At 47.8% G+C, this 17,065-nt stretch overlaps 1 protein-coding gene across 1 annotated transcript in view; it reads right to left on the bottom strand.

Moving 5' to 3' along the window:
• Nucleotides 1-9,159: 9,159 nt before the first annotated feature.
• The window catches only part of LOC144752355 (major histocompatibility complex class I-related protein 1-like), a 106,746-nt gene continuing 98,840 nt past the window's right edge, over nucleotides 9,160-17,065 (bottom strand). The window contains exon 4 of the mRNA XM_078640292.1: nucleotides 9,160-9,461. Within this exon, the coding sequence (XP_078496418.1) occupies nucleotides 9,160-9,461 (302 nt within the window). The remainder of the gene's footprint in view (nucleotides 9,462-17,065) is intronic.

The following is a 17,065-nucleotide window of genomic DNA, read 5'->3' as shown; positions in this document are numbered from 1 at the left end:
TATTGGACATGTTTAACAGAGCGGATAATGTGCTGTACATCTCCAGATTTTTCAATGTTGGATATGTTTAACAGAGCGGATAATGTGCTGTACATCTCCAGAGTTTTCAATGTTGGACATGTTTAACAGAGCAGATAATGTGCTGTACATCTCCAGAGATCTCAATGTTGGACATGTTTAACAGAGCAGATAATGTGCTGTACATCTCCAGAGATCTCAATGTTGGACATGTTTAAGAAAGCGGATAATGTGCCGTACATCTCCAGAGATCTCAATGTTGAACATTGCTTACAGAGCGGATAATGTGCTGTACATCTCCAGAGATCTCAATGTTGGACATGTTTAACAGAGCGGATAATGTGCTGTACATCTCCAGAGAGCTCAATGTTGGACATGTTTAACAGAGCGGATAATGTGCCGTACATCTCCAGTGATCTTAATGTTGGACATGTTTACCAGAGTGGATAATGTGCTGTACATCTCCAGAGATCTCAATGTTGGACATGTTTAACAAAGCGAATAATGTGCTGTACATCTCCAGAGATCTCAATGTTGGACATGTTTAACAGAGCGGATAATGTGCCGTACATCTCCAGAGATCTCAATGATTGACATGTTTACCAGAGCGGATAATGTGCTGTACATCTCCAGAGATCACAATGTTGGACATGTTTAAGAAAACGGATAATGTGCTGTACATCTCCAGAGATCTAAATGTTGGACATGGTTAACAGAGCAGAAAATGTGCTGTACATCTCCAGAGACCTCAATGTTGGACATGTTTAACAAAGCGAATAATGTGCTGTACATCTCCAGAGATCTCAATGTTGGACATGTTTAACAGAGCGGATAATGTGCTGTACATCTCCAGAGATCTCAATGTTGGACATGGTTAACAGAGCGGATAATGTGCTGTACATCTCCAGAGATCTCAATGTTGGACATGTTTAACTAAGCGAATAATGTGCTGTACTGTGCTGTGCTCAGTGGAGAAGTGGCGGCTCAATGGTTAGAGCAGGCAGACCTCGATGCAGAGCTCTGGCCAGGGACCAGGGTTCGATTACCGCCTCGGCGGGTCTCGGACTCATTAATTCCCCTGACCGGATATTCTCGCCTCAGTGCCTATTCTGATCATGGGTCCCACGTTGCAACTCTGGGCAATAGCTTGCTTAGTCTCCACAACGGCCCCCACAACGCGAGGGATGCCTGGTCTGCACCATGGGGGTGCCCAGGAGAGGACACTTCACAGGGAAAGCCACGAAGGGTTCCCTTGCGGTATTCGTACAAGCGCCGGGAAACCCACTGCGGGTAGCTGTGCGCTATACAAGTACAAAAATATTTACATTTACATTTACATCTCCAGAGATCTCAATGTTGGGCATGTTTAACAGAGCGGATAATGTGCTGTACATCTCCAGAGATCTCAATGTTGGACATGTTTAACAGAGCGGATAATGTGCCGTACATCTCTAGAGATCTCAATGTTGAACATGTTTAAAAGAGCGGATAATGTGCTGTACATCTCCAGAGATCTCAATGTTGGTCATGGTTAACAGAGCAGATAATGTGCTGTACATCTCCAGAGATCTCAATGTTGGACATGTTTAACAGAGAGGATAATGTGCTGTACATCTCCAGAAATCTTAATGTTGGACATGGTTAACAGAGCAGATAATGTGCTGTACATCTCCAGAGATCTCAATGTTGGACATGTTTAACAGAGCGGATAATGTGCTGTACATCTCCAGAGATCTCAATGTTGGACATGGTTAACAGAGCGGATAATGTGCCGTACATCTCCAGAGATCTGAATGTTGGACATGTTTAAGAAAGCGGATAATGTGCCGTACATCTTCATGGAGCTCAATGTTGGACATGTTTAACAGAGAGGATAATGTGCTGTACATCTCCAGAGATCTTAATGTTGGACATGGTTAACAGAGCGGATAATGTGCTGTACATCTCCAGAGATCTCAATGTTGGACATGTTTAACAGAGCGGATAATGTGCTGTACATCTCTAGAGATCTCAATGTTGGACATGGTTAACAGAGCGGATAATGTGCCGTACATCTCCAGAGATCTGAATGTTGGACATGTTTAACAGAGCGGATAATGTGCCGTACATCTCCAGAGATCTGAATGTTGGACATGGTTAACAGAGCGGATAATGTGCCGTACATCTCCAGAGATCTCAATGTTGGACATGGTTAACAGAGCGGATAATGTGCCGTACATCTCCAGAGATCTCAATGTTGGACATGTTTAAGAAAGCGGATAATGGGCTGTACATCTTCATAGATCTGAAGATTAGACGTTTTTAACAAAGGGAATAATGGTCTGTACAGCTCTGAAGATCTCTAGGTAAGACATCTTTAACAGAGAGGCTAACTGGTTATCAATCACTGGTACACCGGGATGTCAAGAAAAAGAGAGGTATGGAGTTTGTAAACTAAAGACTGCTAAGATCTTCACCTTTTACTATCCACCCCTTAATCATACACATTTCATATCTAAAGATTTACTTCTCAATACCGTACTACTTTCAACTAGAGTACCCCCAACAATCAGAACAATCTCAGGCAAATGAGGAAACACATGTGATGATTATCCTGAGACCACCTCCCTTACGTTTGGAGTTACAGCACCGGTATAATATCCAGAAGACTGCAGTCACCCCTAGCCTCAAGTTGATACCGGTACAGCTCTCATCAGGGTGAAACATTTATCGAGTGGATAAAATATTGCACAATTCAGGAATTTTGCTTTACGCAAACTTGTTCAGTATTTACATATAACGTACCAGAGTCAACATAAGAGTCTTCTGTGGGAATCTACGGGACTTGTATGAGAGATGTGCAATTTGTAAACAAGATATCCACCAGATACATTATGCACCATACACATGATACATATTTTCATTCAAAATTATGTGCATTTCATAAAAAGCAAAAATAACTATAACACACATTCCAATCATTTAGCACAAGCCAACATCACAACCCTCTGTAGTCTCATATGACTCTCGACTTCAGATGTAAGTTTCACCTCTTGTCCTGGAAGTGGCGTTGTCAGGAGCCCGAAAACCTTCACGGGAGCAGAATCACAATAGTTCCCAACGCCACTCTCAATTCACTCCTCCAATCAATAACGCAAGTTGGCAGGAGGACACCAAGGGAGGGATGGAGATAAGAAGAGACTGCCTGGTCCACCCTGGTCTTTTTCCTTGTGGGTATTGCTCCTACTCTTCTGACTGGCTATGTTGTCTGTATGCTCTATTTGGTTTTTGTGGTCAGTGGACTAAAAGGGAACATAACACATAGCTTTAGCATATGTGTATGGTTACATACCCAGAGTGGATCAGGAAAGTGTCCCTCTTCTGTGATAGTATATATATATTTCTTAGATCTGTGTAAGTGTAGTAGATAAATCATCTTTTTCTCTTTAACTTCAGGAATTAAAGAAAAGAACAAACTCAAGAAGAGATTTCTGTCGTGAGCAAGGTAAGTCACTTCTTAGTTCTATTTTGTTCTTTACAATTTCTCAAACAATTTGTACTGTATTTTTCTACTTAAACTGCTAAAGATACACTTAGCTTGTCGTAAGTAGCTGTAGAAACAAAGCAGCAGTAAGGAGTTGTGAAGCTGACTGGAAACACTGTTCTTTTTGGTTTCACAAAGAGCTCAGGATGCACTGCACCCCCTTCTCTTAGTGACAGCTGTAACACAGATACACTAATCTCTATTCAGGCTATTTCAGGAATTTAATAAACTAAACACTTCAGTGAACTGGCAACTACACCACTGTAAAATATTTTTTAAACATTGGCAGCAGGCATTTAGAAAGAGAATCTTAACTCAAGATTGCCAACCAGCTTTATTTACTTTTAACTCAACATTTCTCTGAGGAAAAGCTATTAGAGTTTGGCAGCTGCTGAGTTGAGACACTAATCTCAACTCAGACACTGCCCAGTCACTTCAAGGAACACTATGCAGAACAGATGGGAAACTAGGAAATGCCCAGAACCAAACAAAGAGACTCCCTAGACGCACACTTGTCTCCTGCAGAACAACATATATAACCTCAGGACATGAAGGAAACTAAACAAAGCCCACACATGACGTTTCTACCCCACTAAACTAACTAACCCGACGGAGCTTAAAGTAATACTTCTTACCAGGTAAATCGCCTCAGTAAAGTGCACAAAGCAGAATTCTTGCATCATGAACATTTCACTCTGAGCTTCGGAGGGAAACCCAAGAAACACTAGACCAGGGTTCTTTAATGTGCATTGGCAGCCATGTTGGAGTTCCTTTTACTCCTTTTTAGGTCTCGCGTAACCACGCGAAAGCGCGGTCTCGCCGAGATCTATTGTTAGCGAGTGTTCTTTCCAGTAGAGGGGACAGGAGCTGGCCGCGCATTCGGAATTGAGCGGGCCACGCGCACGTGAACGCGCTCGCTTTGGCCAGCTCCTGTCTCCTCTCCTGGAAAGCTGTACCACACAGACACACCTCCTCTGCTTACGCATGCGCACACAGAGACACACACGAGCACACCAATCAATCAATCAATCAATCAATCAATCAATCAATCATGCCATTTGTATAGCGCACTACTCACCCGGGAGAGTCTCAAGGCGCTTGGGGGGAGGGGTATGCTACTGCTTGAACAGCCAGGTCTTGAGTTGTTTCCTGAAGGCGAGATGGTCCTGGGTCAGCCGAAGGTGGATGGTTAGGGAGTTCCAAGTCTTGGCAGCCAGGTAAGAGAAGGATCTTCCTCCGGCGGTGGCTCTTCGGATGCGTGGCACGGCTGCGAGGGCGAGGCTGGTGGACCGTAGCTGGCGGGTGGGCGTGTAGAAGGTCAGGCGGTCGTTGAGGCACTTGGGGCCCAGGTCGTGGAGAGACTTGTGTGCGTGGGTGAGTAGCCGGAATGTGATCCTCTTGTCGACGGGGAGCCAGTGCAGGTTCCTCAGGTGGCTGGAGATGTGGCTGCATCGGGGGACATCCAGGATGGGTCGGGCAGAGGCGTTCTGGATGCTCTGGAGTCTTTTCTGCAGCTTGGCTGTGGTTCCGGCGTAGAGGGCGTTTCCGTAGTCCAGTCGGCTGGTGACGAGTGCCTGGGTGACAGCCTTCCTGGTCTCGGTCGGGATCCAGCGGAAGATCTTGCGAAGCATACGCAGGATGTTGAAGCAAGATGAGGAGACGGCGTTGACTTGTCTGGTCATCGAGAGGGAGGGGTCCAGGATGAAGCCCAGGTTGCGTGCGTGGTCGGTTGGCTTGGGTGCGGTGCCCAGGGCTGGGGGCCACCAGGAGTCGTCCCAGGCGGAGGGCGAAGATCCCAGGATGAGGACTTTCGTCTTGTCTGAGTTCAGTTTCAGGCGGCTGTCCTTCATCCACTCGGCGACGTCTTTCATCCCTTCGTGTAGGCAGGTTCTGGCGGTGTCGGGGTCTCTGGTGAGGGAGAGGATCAGCTGGGTGTCGTCGGCGTAAGAGATGATGTTGAGGTTGTGCTGGCGTGCGATGGCTGCGAGAGGTTTCATGTAGATGTTGAAGAGGGTGGGGCTGAGTGAAGATCCTTGCGGGACGCCGCAGATGACTTCGGTGGCCTCGGAGCGAAACATGGGGAGGCGGACTCTTTGTGTTCTTCCGGCGAGGAACGAGATGATCCACTCCAGTGCTTCTCTTGGATACCGATGTTGCTGAGGCGCTGGACTAGGGTGCGGTGGCAGACCGTGTCGAACGCAGCGGAGAGGTCCAGGAGGATGAGGGCCACTGTTTCCCCCTTGTCGAGCAGGGTCCGGATGTCGTCGGTGGCTGCGATGAGGGCGGTCTCGGTGCTGTGGTTGGCTCTGAAGCCGGACTGCGAGGGGTCGAGGGATCCGTTCGTCTTGAGGAAGGCGGTCAGCTTTCTGTTGACGATCTTCTCGATGACTTTAGCAGGAAAAGGGAGGAGCGAGATGGGGCGGAAGTTTTTGAGATCGGTGGGGTCCGCTGTAGGTTTCTTCAGGAGGGCGCTGATCTCGGCGTGCTTCCAGCTCTCCGGGAAGGTGGCGGTGTTGAAGGAGGCGTTGATGATGTTCCGGAGTTGGGGTGCGATGGTGGAGTCGGCCTTGTTGAAGACGTGGTGTGGGCAGGGGTCAGTCGGTGATCCGGAGTGGATGGTTTTCATCGTGCGGGCTGTGTCTTCGGTGGTCACCGTGGTCCAGGTGCGAAGGGTGGCGGTGGGGGGCGTTCGTTCGACGGTTGGGTGCGTGGGTGGAGCGCCGAAGCTGTTGTGGATGTCGGCGATCTTGCGGTGGAAGAACGAGGCGAGGGAGTCGCAGAGGTCTTGTGACGGAGTGATGTCTTTGGTGCCGGTGCTGGGGTTGGAGAACTCCTTGACGATAGTGAAGAGCTCTTTGCTGTCGTGGGCGTTGTTGTCCAGTCGTTCCTTCAGGGATTTCTTCTTGGTGGTGCGGATGAGCTGGTGGTGCTTGCGGGTAGCGTGTTTGAGGGCGGTCATGTTGTCGGTGGTCCGGTCGAGGAGCCAGGCTTTCTCGAGGGTGCGGCAGGTCTTCTTGGAGTCCTTGAGGTCATCAGTGAACCAGGATGCCTTCTTGCTTCTGGGTCTGCTGGGAGGGTTCTTTAGTGGCGCGAGGTCGTTGGCGCAGGCGGTCAGCCACTGTGTGAAGTTGCGGGCTGCTTCGTTGGGGTCCGTTGTGTTGGCGGGTGGGCTCTGGCTGAGGGAGGTGGTGAGCTGGTCTGCGGTGATCTTGCTCCAATTCCTGTGAGGTACCTGTTGCGGGTGGTGGTGGGTCGTGGATCTTTTGAAGCTGAAGTGGACGCAGCTGTGGTCAGTCCAGTGGAGTCCAGTGGCGTGGCTGAAGGTGATGTACTTGCTGGAAGAGAAGACGGGATCAAGCGTGTGGCCGGCGTAGTGGGTGGGGGTGTTGACCAGTTGCTTGAGTCCGAGGTTGGCGAGGTTTTCCAGCAGGGCGATGGTGTTGCGGTCCTGGTTGTTCTCCAGGTGGATGTTGAACACACACGCACGCACACACACATATAGAAACCCCCCCACCGCCGCCGCCACCACCGCATACATACGAGCGCACCCCCCCCCCACTAGGCCCCACTTACCGCCATTCTAAACTTCTGCAGCCTCCACGGGGCTCTCCCTCGGGCATGGGAGCCCCGTGTCACCAGCACTGTTTCTCTCCGTGGGCGCGTGTGCGGGCCTCCGAAGACGGAAGTCCCGCCCCACGAAAGGTTTCGGTTTCGCTCATGTCGCCCTGCCGGACTAACCATGCTGGCACTGTTAGATTGCGCTGTAGCTTGATCCGTCCCAGATCAGCCCCGAGGATTAAAGGGGTGCCATTCGGCTGCTGGCCGACAAGGCAGCGCCTTGTGGCCCTTGTTTTTAAATGGAATCATGCTATCACCAATGACATGAACCTCCAAGTGACGTGATATAGCTGCTAAGAGGGGTTCTGAACTGCACAAGGCGCTAGGCAGATACAGTGTGCTCATTCTTGGGTGGAGGGCTTCTCTGTTGGTCTGGTAGGAGACGTTATCGAACACAAGCGCATTGTCTTTGCTGCTAGACTGAATAACCCTGTTTGTGGTAAAAAACGAGAGGCTTTGGGGAGCACTTCTCACTGAGGATGCGCTATTTCACACTTGTTGGTCTGGCGTCCTCTATTTTGCCAGTGAATAATTTTCACTTTTAAGAGGATGTTCACACAATACCTCTCCAGCCTTCTTGCGCCGAAGTAACCGAAGAGCTGTAATCTAAACTCAACTCACTCGACCTCGCTGTGTGAAGCTGGTCAGACAGGAGAGCGCCTTTAATCGTATATTACTGCTCTGCGAGTAAAGTGCTCACTGATGCAAGTCACACAGGTCGGCGTCCCAGAAGTGCTCACTCAGCCCTTCTTCCTTACCGGATCGATACACTGAGCACCACTAAAATAGTAAGAACAGCTGCTGTTTACGGTGCCATAAAAAGCAAAACTGAGGGCTAGGTAGCATTGTGTTTCTCATGCAAAAACAGAAAGCTCCTAGAAATAATCGATGCTAACCACTACCTACACAGAGCCATAGACGCGCCCACGAACGCCTTGCCAACGTTCACTTAGTTACTGAAAACACTACAACGTGAAAGCAAAACAACTAGAAATGGCAAAACGTGGGAATTTGAGTGGAAGCTCGCTAACTGACAATTTGCATTACAACTGACAAAATAGCCGTTGTCTAACTGAATACGACGGAGGGCGCGGCGATTCCACAAACTTGTTACACTGAAATATGAGGGGGGAAAAAACTTCACAAATAGGAAAATTCATTGACTGACATGAAAATGCATTTCTGACTCCTAAATAAACAAACGAGACAAGCTGACCAGTCCCAAGGCAGCATAAACAAGACAACAGGTGGACTTCCTGCAGCCCTCGTCTGTGAGCACGACTGAGCAAACTCGGCATTTAAGCATTTATTTACACGCATTTCCGTTCCTGCAGCGCTAACAAGCCAGCTTCTGAGCGCTTGAACTCGAAGGAAAAAGCGCTGATGAAAGTAGTATAGAGGTAGAAAAATAGTCACATCGAATTTCTTCACAAATCGGTAAAGGCTGCCTCAGCCACCCTCCCAAAAAGCAGCCCTTCATCCTTGCTGCACTGTCAAAGCTGCACGCGGAACCCGAAAGGAGCGGAGCTGTGCACTCAGTACTCACGTATCTCTTCAGCTTCTTCTCCGGGGGGGGGGATTTGATTAGCCAGCCCGTGCAGACCATGTACAGAAGTCACGGAAACATACGGTAACCCATCAGAGGCTACATATATTCTCTATTTTCCCTGGCGGGGGCACTACGTAACCTTTTAGCCCAGTCCAAATAACTTCAGGGGTGATACAATCGGTGCACCCACAAAGCTGCAAGGGTAGGATTTCTAACATTTGTGTTTAATATTCACGTTTCTAAGTGGATTCTGCTGGGGTGGGGGGTCGCCCACTTTTAAAGGGCTCAACTCTGCTCTACCACACTGCTTTCAAGGACAGCATACTCTTGCACACACACTCACTACTCACCAATTCAAAGTTTGCTAAAAATTTAATGCAACGCATTATCATACACAATGCCAATAACTCAAACTTTAATGCTGCGAGATCTATTGCATTGTAAATGCTTGTTATTCTACAGTTCTGACAGGCGAGTACTTACCATACATCACAGCCTTAGTCTCCAGCAGGCTGATGTGATTCACATTGTATTCGTAAGTGCTCACATCATCTCCTTTCTGAACTTCCACTGTTGTTCTGACCTGGTAGGTTCCATCAGGGTTTGGCAGGATTTCGCTCGACTTCCATGGCATCTCTACATTATTCCTGACCCATTTCACCTCAATTTCCCTGGGATAGAATCCATATGCGTAGCCAATCAGAAAGGTGTGGTTGCCGGTCTTTGTTTGTGAAACACTTGTTTGAGGAGCAACTGGAAAGAAACACAATAACTACAATTATACCACAATTCCAAAATTGGGACTGGAATTACTGTAATGCTAGTTTTTCTGCAATTACCTGGTCATCAATTCTAGGACCCCATGTATTATATTTAAAACAAGTGCTTATCTTTGTAGCCCACCCCATCTTGCATCTCAACTATGTCTTCTTGTGCTTAGTAAAGTAAAGAAATTCACTTCACTTAGCCTGTGTTCATGAATTTGTGTGCACGCAGTTCCTTTAAATTCCCTCGTTACCTCCTCAGGTTTGAATGTTTTGTGCTTGATGATTTGAACAATTTTTGTCTGATTACATAATGTCTTCTTAAATGCTGTCCAGAAACGAATGTGTCCCAGAAGGAGAGAGTCATTGGGAGTAGAATAGCACAATGTGTAAGCAGGGAAACTAGGTTCCAATACTGGATTTCCCAGTTGGCTGAATTGTGTGATCCTACACAAACAGTTTACTTGACTGTGCCCTTAACTAAGCGACATATCTGAGGCCACTTTCAAGAAATTTAGTTTGGGACATGTGCTGTATACAAACCTCACTCTGTAGGGTTTTACTAGTGTGACCAGAATTTTAAAGCCAAACACAGGGACATTTCACAAAAATAGAACAACTACATTTTTACTTCAAACAAGGGCAAAGATGACAACCCTCATCAGCATAGAATCACAGAAGGCGCTCTACAAACATAATAAAATGTATGAGCTAAGTCTTCTAAAATCTGCCAAGACTGCAGCAGCAAATCCAGGACTCTTGCTCACTCTAGGTTTAATAACAGTGACAGCTAGTAACATTTAAAAGTGATGTGACATAAAAGTCCCGGATGAGTGCTCTGTGCTGAGTGAGTATAGCAAGCGAGCCCAACCATCATAAGGGGGGGTTGGGGAGAGTTCTCCCCCAGAGAACGTTTTGAACAAAGAATGGGCAAATGGTGCATTTTCAAGCAAATTTGAGAAAGCAAAAAGGTTAATAAAGAAATCGTGAAAGTGTAGTTATGACATATGACAATAAGATTTCATATGATAATGACGTAGGTACTGCCTATTCAGCATAACCAGAGAACTTCCTAACAGACTTTGAGACAACAATGCTGAGTGCCTCACAGATTTCTTTATTTATTGATATACTTTTACAAAAATAAATCTACTGAGGAAATACAGGTTAAGTCCTAATAAATACAGAGTGAACAAATGTTAGCTGTGAATCTTACAACATTATGTAATGCAAAAAGGTAAGAAGGCCAAAGACCAACTCATATGACATCTTCCTTGTACTGAAATGACCTGCTGAGCAACAATTACTGACCATAGATACAATGATTTATTAGCATTATTCAATAGATGTGAACAACATAATTGACAAGACATTCATACTAGTGCATCTCTAGTAGTAGGTGACCATGACATGTACACCTAGGCCTATTCAAACAATGGTATTCAATGCAGCCTCTCTCTTCTTCACACTTCCTATACCACAGCAATTGTTGTACACTTCCCGTTACAAACTCCTCTAATTTTTAGGTTGAGCATGGACAGCGCATGTGCTGCTCTGAGAGGCATGCTGTATGTCGGTCCTTTCGGGTTCTGGCTGCCAAATTGTGGAATTCTCTTCCGCCCTATATCCGTGAAATGGATGAGCTCCTGATGTTCAGGAGAGCTATTAAAATGCATCTGTTCCCCCATACATCTTAGTATTCTGATCTGTGCGCTTTCGTTCTTGTATTGCTGTGTTGTGTTTGGGTACTTTCTATGAAGCGCCGGGACGCCCCTTGGCTGGGGCAGCTGAGCGCTATAAAAGTGTCTTTAACATAACATAACATAACGTATTTAGGTAAGGACTTGAAGATCTGCCCACTCTCCGCCAATATTTTATTATTGGCTTGTGTCATCGTCCTTTATAAATGTTGGTTTCTGATTTATTAATAGGCTTAATAGTCCCTCCTTAGTACTGCATTGTTTACATTTGTAACTTCCCATGAGGACTGGTCCTTTTACTTGAGTATTTACAAATATGTTTTCTTTACAGTCTGTCAGCACTATTTTATTTAATGATTTTCTCCTACAGTCAACACAGGTGGCATGCTGCACTGGTTAACAGAATTTTACAATATGAGAAATTAGACTTCGGTGAGCCACCACAAAGAAATGAAAGTAGCGTCTCGCCCTAGTCTTTTTTAGGTCGAGGACCGTCGCACTGCGTAGCAGTGGGCAGAGCCCGAGATTTAATGTTTCTAAGAGGGGGCTTGGAACCCGCCCCTCTTCTCCATCGGCTGGCTTCCTAAACGGAGGCCAGCTTTTGGAGGAGAGGGGCGTCACTCCGTTCAAGCCCCGTCTTTTTCGGATTCGGAGGGGTGTTTTTTAGGTTCTTTCTATCTGTGACGTCATCCGTCACTCAAACCTAAAACACGCCCCCGATTCCAAAAATTTCGGAGCATGGCGGCAGCCATTTCTGCCTGACCGCATCCGGCGCTTGCATCCCAGATGTGTGCATGGCGTCCCCAGAGTCGGGTGCATGGCGTCCCCCTCGGTAAATTTACTTCCCTAGCTGCACTCATTATCTTTCACGGGGAATAAGGCTCCAGCTTTTGTTTTGTATGGTGGGGAAAGTCGAGAAGGGGCCTGCACGCCATTTGGGGACTGTGCCGGGGCATGGCGGGGAAGCGATTTAAAGATGGCGGAGGGCCAATTCCGGGCCAGGGATTCAATTGCGCAACCAAACCCCCCCTACCACGAGTAATTGAATCCACGAGCCACTTCTCCCCCCGTGCAGCTTCGCGGCATGTATCCTTGCTCCCTGTGCTGCCATGACTGGGGGTTCGATGCCCCTGTGCCTTGGTGCTGTCTCGTGCCTGTCGGTGCTCCTCGTTTATCATCCCGGTCACAGCGAGCGTGGGGGAAGGCTGGCACATTTAAGGGGGGTTGGCGGCATGAGCGACCACAGTCAATCGGCAGGCAGGGTAGCTAACGTCGGTGCCCAAAGCTTTGCCGACTTTGTCATACTGGGCTATTACCCGTGCTGGGCGCGGCGGATTCTGTGCTGCGGTGAGCTTGGAGTGTGCCTGTCTCCGATGCTCCCTTGGGGTGGTGTCCCCCCTACTCCCCCCCAATCCTCCGGCCGCGAGCCAGCGCCATGCGACGAGTCTCCTATGGCCCCGGGGCGGGGGCCCGGTGGTGTGGTGCTAGTTCACCGGGTGCGGGTCCGCCGCATAGGGTTGATCCAGCCTCCCGGGCGTTGTGATGCGGTCTGTCCCCTGTCCCGATCCTCCACCCCGGTTGCGGGGCAATGGGGCAAGGACAGGTTTCCTTTTTGTCTGTCCCTCACGAGCATGGCGTGAAGCCCAAACTTCCTGTGATTATGGGCAAATATTTTGGACACTGAACAGGGCAGCCCAATGGAGCGCGATCTTGCCCAACCGCCCCACCCCCCCAACTTGATCTGGTTTGATGTCTTTCGAGGGGCCTTAGCTATTTGCCGGGCACAAACGGGGGGGGGGGGGGGACAGTCATGCGGGCCTAACCTGCCACTCGGGCATCCCATGCTGTGGAGCAATGGAGGGTTTGTTAGCAGTAGGGAACAGTGAGCAGCATGGTGCCTGCACCCTAGCGAGAGCACGAGTCCCCAACGGTTGGGGGAGCTGAGCGGCATTGCCGCCATGAGTTTATGCACCTCCATAAAGGGGGTACCGTGTTGTTACCACCCTCGCATTTCCAATTCGTGCAGCAGCTGCGGCAGGGTCCGCATTCAGGGCACACAGAGATGCACCTGAACAACTCGTGCCTGCTGGTGACCCCAGCGTGTCAGCCTGGTAGCACGTACAGCGTTTAGGGGGGCAGGTTGGAGGTCCCCGGTTGGATCCTGGTTGGGGCAGGGCTTGATTCCCTGCCCCCTCGCTGTGCTTGCTCTCCTGTGTGTGTATGTGGCTCTGGGTGTGTGTGTGGCTCTGGGTGTGTGTGTGGCTCTGGGTGTGTGTATGGCTCTGGGTGTGTGTGTGTGGCTCTGGGTGTGTGTGTGTGGCTCTGGGTGTGTGGCTCTGGGTGTGTGTGTGTGTGGCTCTGGGTGTGTGTGTGGCTCTGGGTGTGTGTGTGGCTCTGGGTGTGTGTGTGGCTCTGGGTGTGTGTGTGGTGCTCTGTGTGTGTGTGGGGCTCTGTGTGTGTATGTGGGGCTGTGTGTGTGTGGGGGGGGGCTCTGTGTGTGTGGGGGGGCTCTCTGTGTGTGTGTGTGTTGCTGTGTGTGTGTGTGTGAGGCTCTGTGTGTGTGGCTGTATGTGAGGCTCTGTGTGTGTGGCTGTGTGTGTGGCTCTGTGTGTGGCTCTGTGTGTGTGTCTGTGGCTCTGTGTGGGTGGCTCTGTGTGTGTGTGTGTGGGTGGCTTTGTGTGTGCGGCTTTGTGTGGGTGTAAATGCAATAGGTCATGCATTTGTGAGCTATTAAGCTATTGGCATTGTAAATGACAATGTCATTTATTTAATGATTAAGCTATTGGCAATGTAAATGACAATGCCATTTATTTATGATTTAAAAAATAAATAAAAATGTAATGAGCAATGCCAATAGCTCTACCTTTAATAATGCCGAGACCATTGCATTGTAAATGCTTGTTTTCAATACTGTAAGCTGTTAGAAAGCAGCACACCACAGGTGGAGTGCTGCACTGCTTCGGCATGCTGTGCCTTTATTTTAATTAGCGGTGCTCAGTGCAGTAGACTCCTCCTCCTCCACATTCACTCCCTCTCTGCCAGTGCAACAGGAAGCAATGCAATAGGTCTCGCATTTGCGAGAGCTTAATCTATTGGCATTGTAAATGACAATGCTTTTTATTTATCTGTTTAGAAACAAACACATAAATATATTGCACTGTCATTTACAATGCCAGTACCTTAAACTCTCGCAAATGTAAGACCTATTGCATTGCAAGTTCTAGTTTAAATCATGGTATTAGTAACCAGCACTACTGCCATCCCATGGTATCTGTTACAAGGGCCTGTGTTTTTGTCCTAATGGCTTGAACTTTACTGCTTGCAATTGAAAGCATCTGCGATAAGCAAACCTGTTTATGTAGGCTGATTGCAAGCCATTTGTCAGACTATAAAGACGGAACTGCTGTAAACTCAGTGGCGGGTGGTGACATTTGTAAGTGGTAGGGTGTAAAGATTTGTGGCAGAGCGCACCATGGCTAGCAGTGGCGGCTGGTGACATTTGTAAGTGGTAGGGTGTAAAATTTGTCGCAGTGCGCACCATGGCTAGCAAGAACAGTGAGCCCGAGCAACCTACAGTCGGTCTACCCAGTGATAAGTTTGTAAAAAGACTTGGAAATTGGCTCATTTTCAAGCAATTTGGAGAAATAAAGGTTTAATAAAGCAATTGTGAAAGTGCAGTTATTACATTAATGAAGATATGTCTTATAATAACATGGGCACCTGCTTAGTAAGTACAACCACAGAGCTTCATAACAGACTTCAAGCTAACAATGAGTACCTCACAGAATTTTTTATCAAAGTAACCAGGTCACAAACTAGCAGCAATTAAGAAATGTAAAGATTAACATATTCAGTGCATGTATAATCATGTGTAGGTGCACCCTTGTGTGTCTGTGCATCCTCGCACATATAAATATACGTATTTGTCTGTGAGTGAGACATTGTGGATTTTTTTCTTGTGTGCCTATGTGCTTTTAGTTCTAATGTGCACACACCTCTAAGAAGCATACACGCTGCGTGCTAATGCTCTTAGCTTTAGAAACCTTTCTATCTTGTTGATAGGTTTCTGAAGCTTAGAACATTGGCACGCAGACGCAGTGTGTATAGTCTCCCTTGGTTTAAATTACTGGCATGCTCTGTATAGGGTAAATTAAAATTATTTTGCCAGAAACCAACAGAGCAAAAACATTATATGAAAAGTTTTTGAAATTCTAATAATAATGAAAGTTCAGAATCTCAGAACATTCCTCCAAACAGTGAATGACCCTTCAAGGTGTGCCCAATCTTCATTTGTAAATGATGCTACTTTATGCACAGGACTGGCCGGTCTGGCCGTTGTCATGTACTTGAAATGTACAATATTTGGGTACAATCATATATTCATAAATGTGCACAGATCAATTTACTTACCAAAGGCACAAATATACGTGTCTGCTGTAACAAACATCCAAGTCAAATATCATTGTCTCAATGTTTGCTTTTCAAACCTGCACTTTGAAGGGGGCTGCCCTGGCCACAAAACCAACAAGCATTGTAAATGCAATAGGTCTCGCATTAGGAATGTTTGAGCGATTGGTATTGTAAATGACACTTTTTTTATTTATGTGTTGGTTTTGAAAATAGCAAAATTAATAGCTTTGTCAGTTACAATGTCAATAGTTTTAACTTTCGCAAATGTGACCCCTATAGCATTTGTAATGCAATGTGTGTTGTATTTACGTGACTTAGATGTATTGATATTACAAATAACAATGGCTTTTAATTTTGTAAATAATTATTACTTAAATAAAATTTATTGTAATTTATAATGGCAATAGCTTAAACGTTTGTAAATAACCTTTGTGAAGATTATGTTCAGTGTATTTTATTGTGACGAAAATCCAAGAACATTGCATTTGCACCTACACACACACAGAGCCACACACACACATATAGATGTGGTGGTGGTGGATCTGGGGGATATGGTGGTGGTGGATGTGGTGGTGGTGGTGGTGATGGTGGATGTGGTGGTGATGGTGGTGGTGGAGGTGGTGGATGTGGTGGTGGATGTGGTGGTGGTGGATGTGGTGGTGGAGGTGGTGGATGTGGTGGTGGATGTGGTGGTGGTGGATGTGGTGGTGGATGTGGTGGTGGATGCGGTGGTGGATGTGGTGGTGGAAGTGATGGTGGTGGGTGTGGTGGATGTGGTGGTGGTGGATGCGGTGGTGGATGAGGTGGTGGATGTGGTGTATGGGGTGGTGGTGGATGCGGTGGTGGTGGTGGATGTGGTGGTGGTGGATGTGGTGGTGGTGGATGCTGTGGTGGTGGAAGTGGTGGTGGATGTGTTGGATGTGGTGGTGGATGTGGTGGAGGATGTGGTGGTGGATGTGGTGGTGGATGTGTTGGATGTGGTGGTGGATGTGGTGGATCTGGTGGTGGATGCAGTGGATGTGGTGGTGGATGTGGTGGGTGTGGTGGTGGATGTGGTGGGTGTGGTGGATGTGGTGGTGGATGCAGTGGAGGTGCATGTGGTGGATGTGGTGGTGGTGGATGTGGTGGTGAATGTGGCGGTGGAGGTCATGGTGGATGTAGAGGCGATGGTGGATGTGGTGGTGGATGTGGTGGTGGATGCGGTGGATGTGGTGGATGTGGTGGATGTGGTGGTGGTGGATGCGGTGGTGGTGGTGGATGCGGTGGTGGTGGAAGTGGTGGTGGATGTGTTAGATGGGGTGATGGATGTGGTGGTGGATATGGTGGATGTGGTGGTGGATGTTGTGGTGGATGTGGTGGATGTGGTGGATGTGGTGGTGGTGGATGCGGTGGATGTGGTGGTGGATGTGGTGGTGGTGGATGCGGTGGATGTGGTGGTGGATGTGGTGGTGGATGTGGTGGTGGATGCGGTGGTGCATGTGGT

This window comes from Lissotriton helveticus, chromosome 5_1 (assembly GCF_964261635.1).
Source record: "Lissotriton helveticus chromosome 5_1, aLisHel1.1, whole genome shotgun sequence".
Taxonomy (NCBI): domain Eukaryota; kingdom Metazoa; phylum Chordata; class Amphibia; order Caudata; family Salamandridae; genus Lissotriton; species Lissotriton helveticus.
This window is presented reverse-complemented; position numbering and strand designations above follow the sequence as displayed.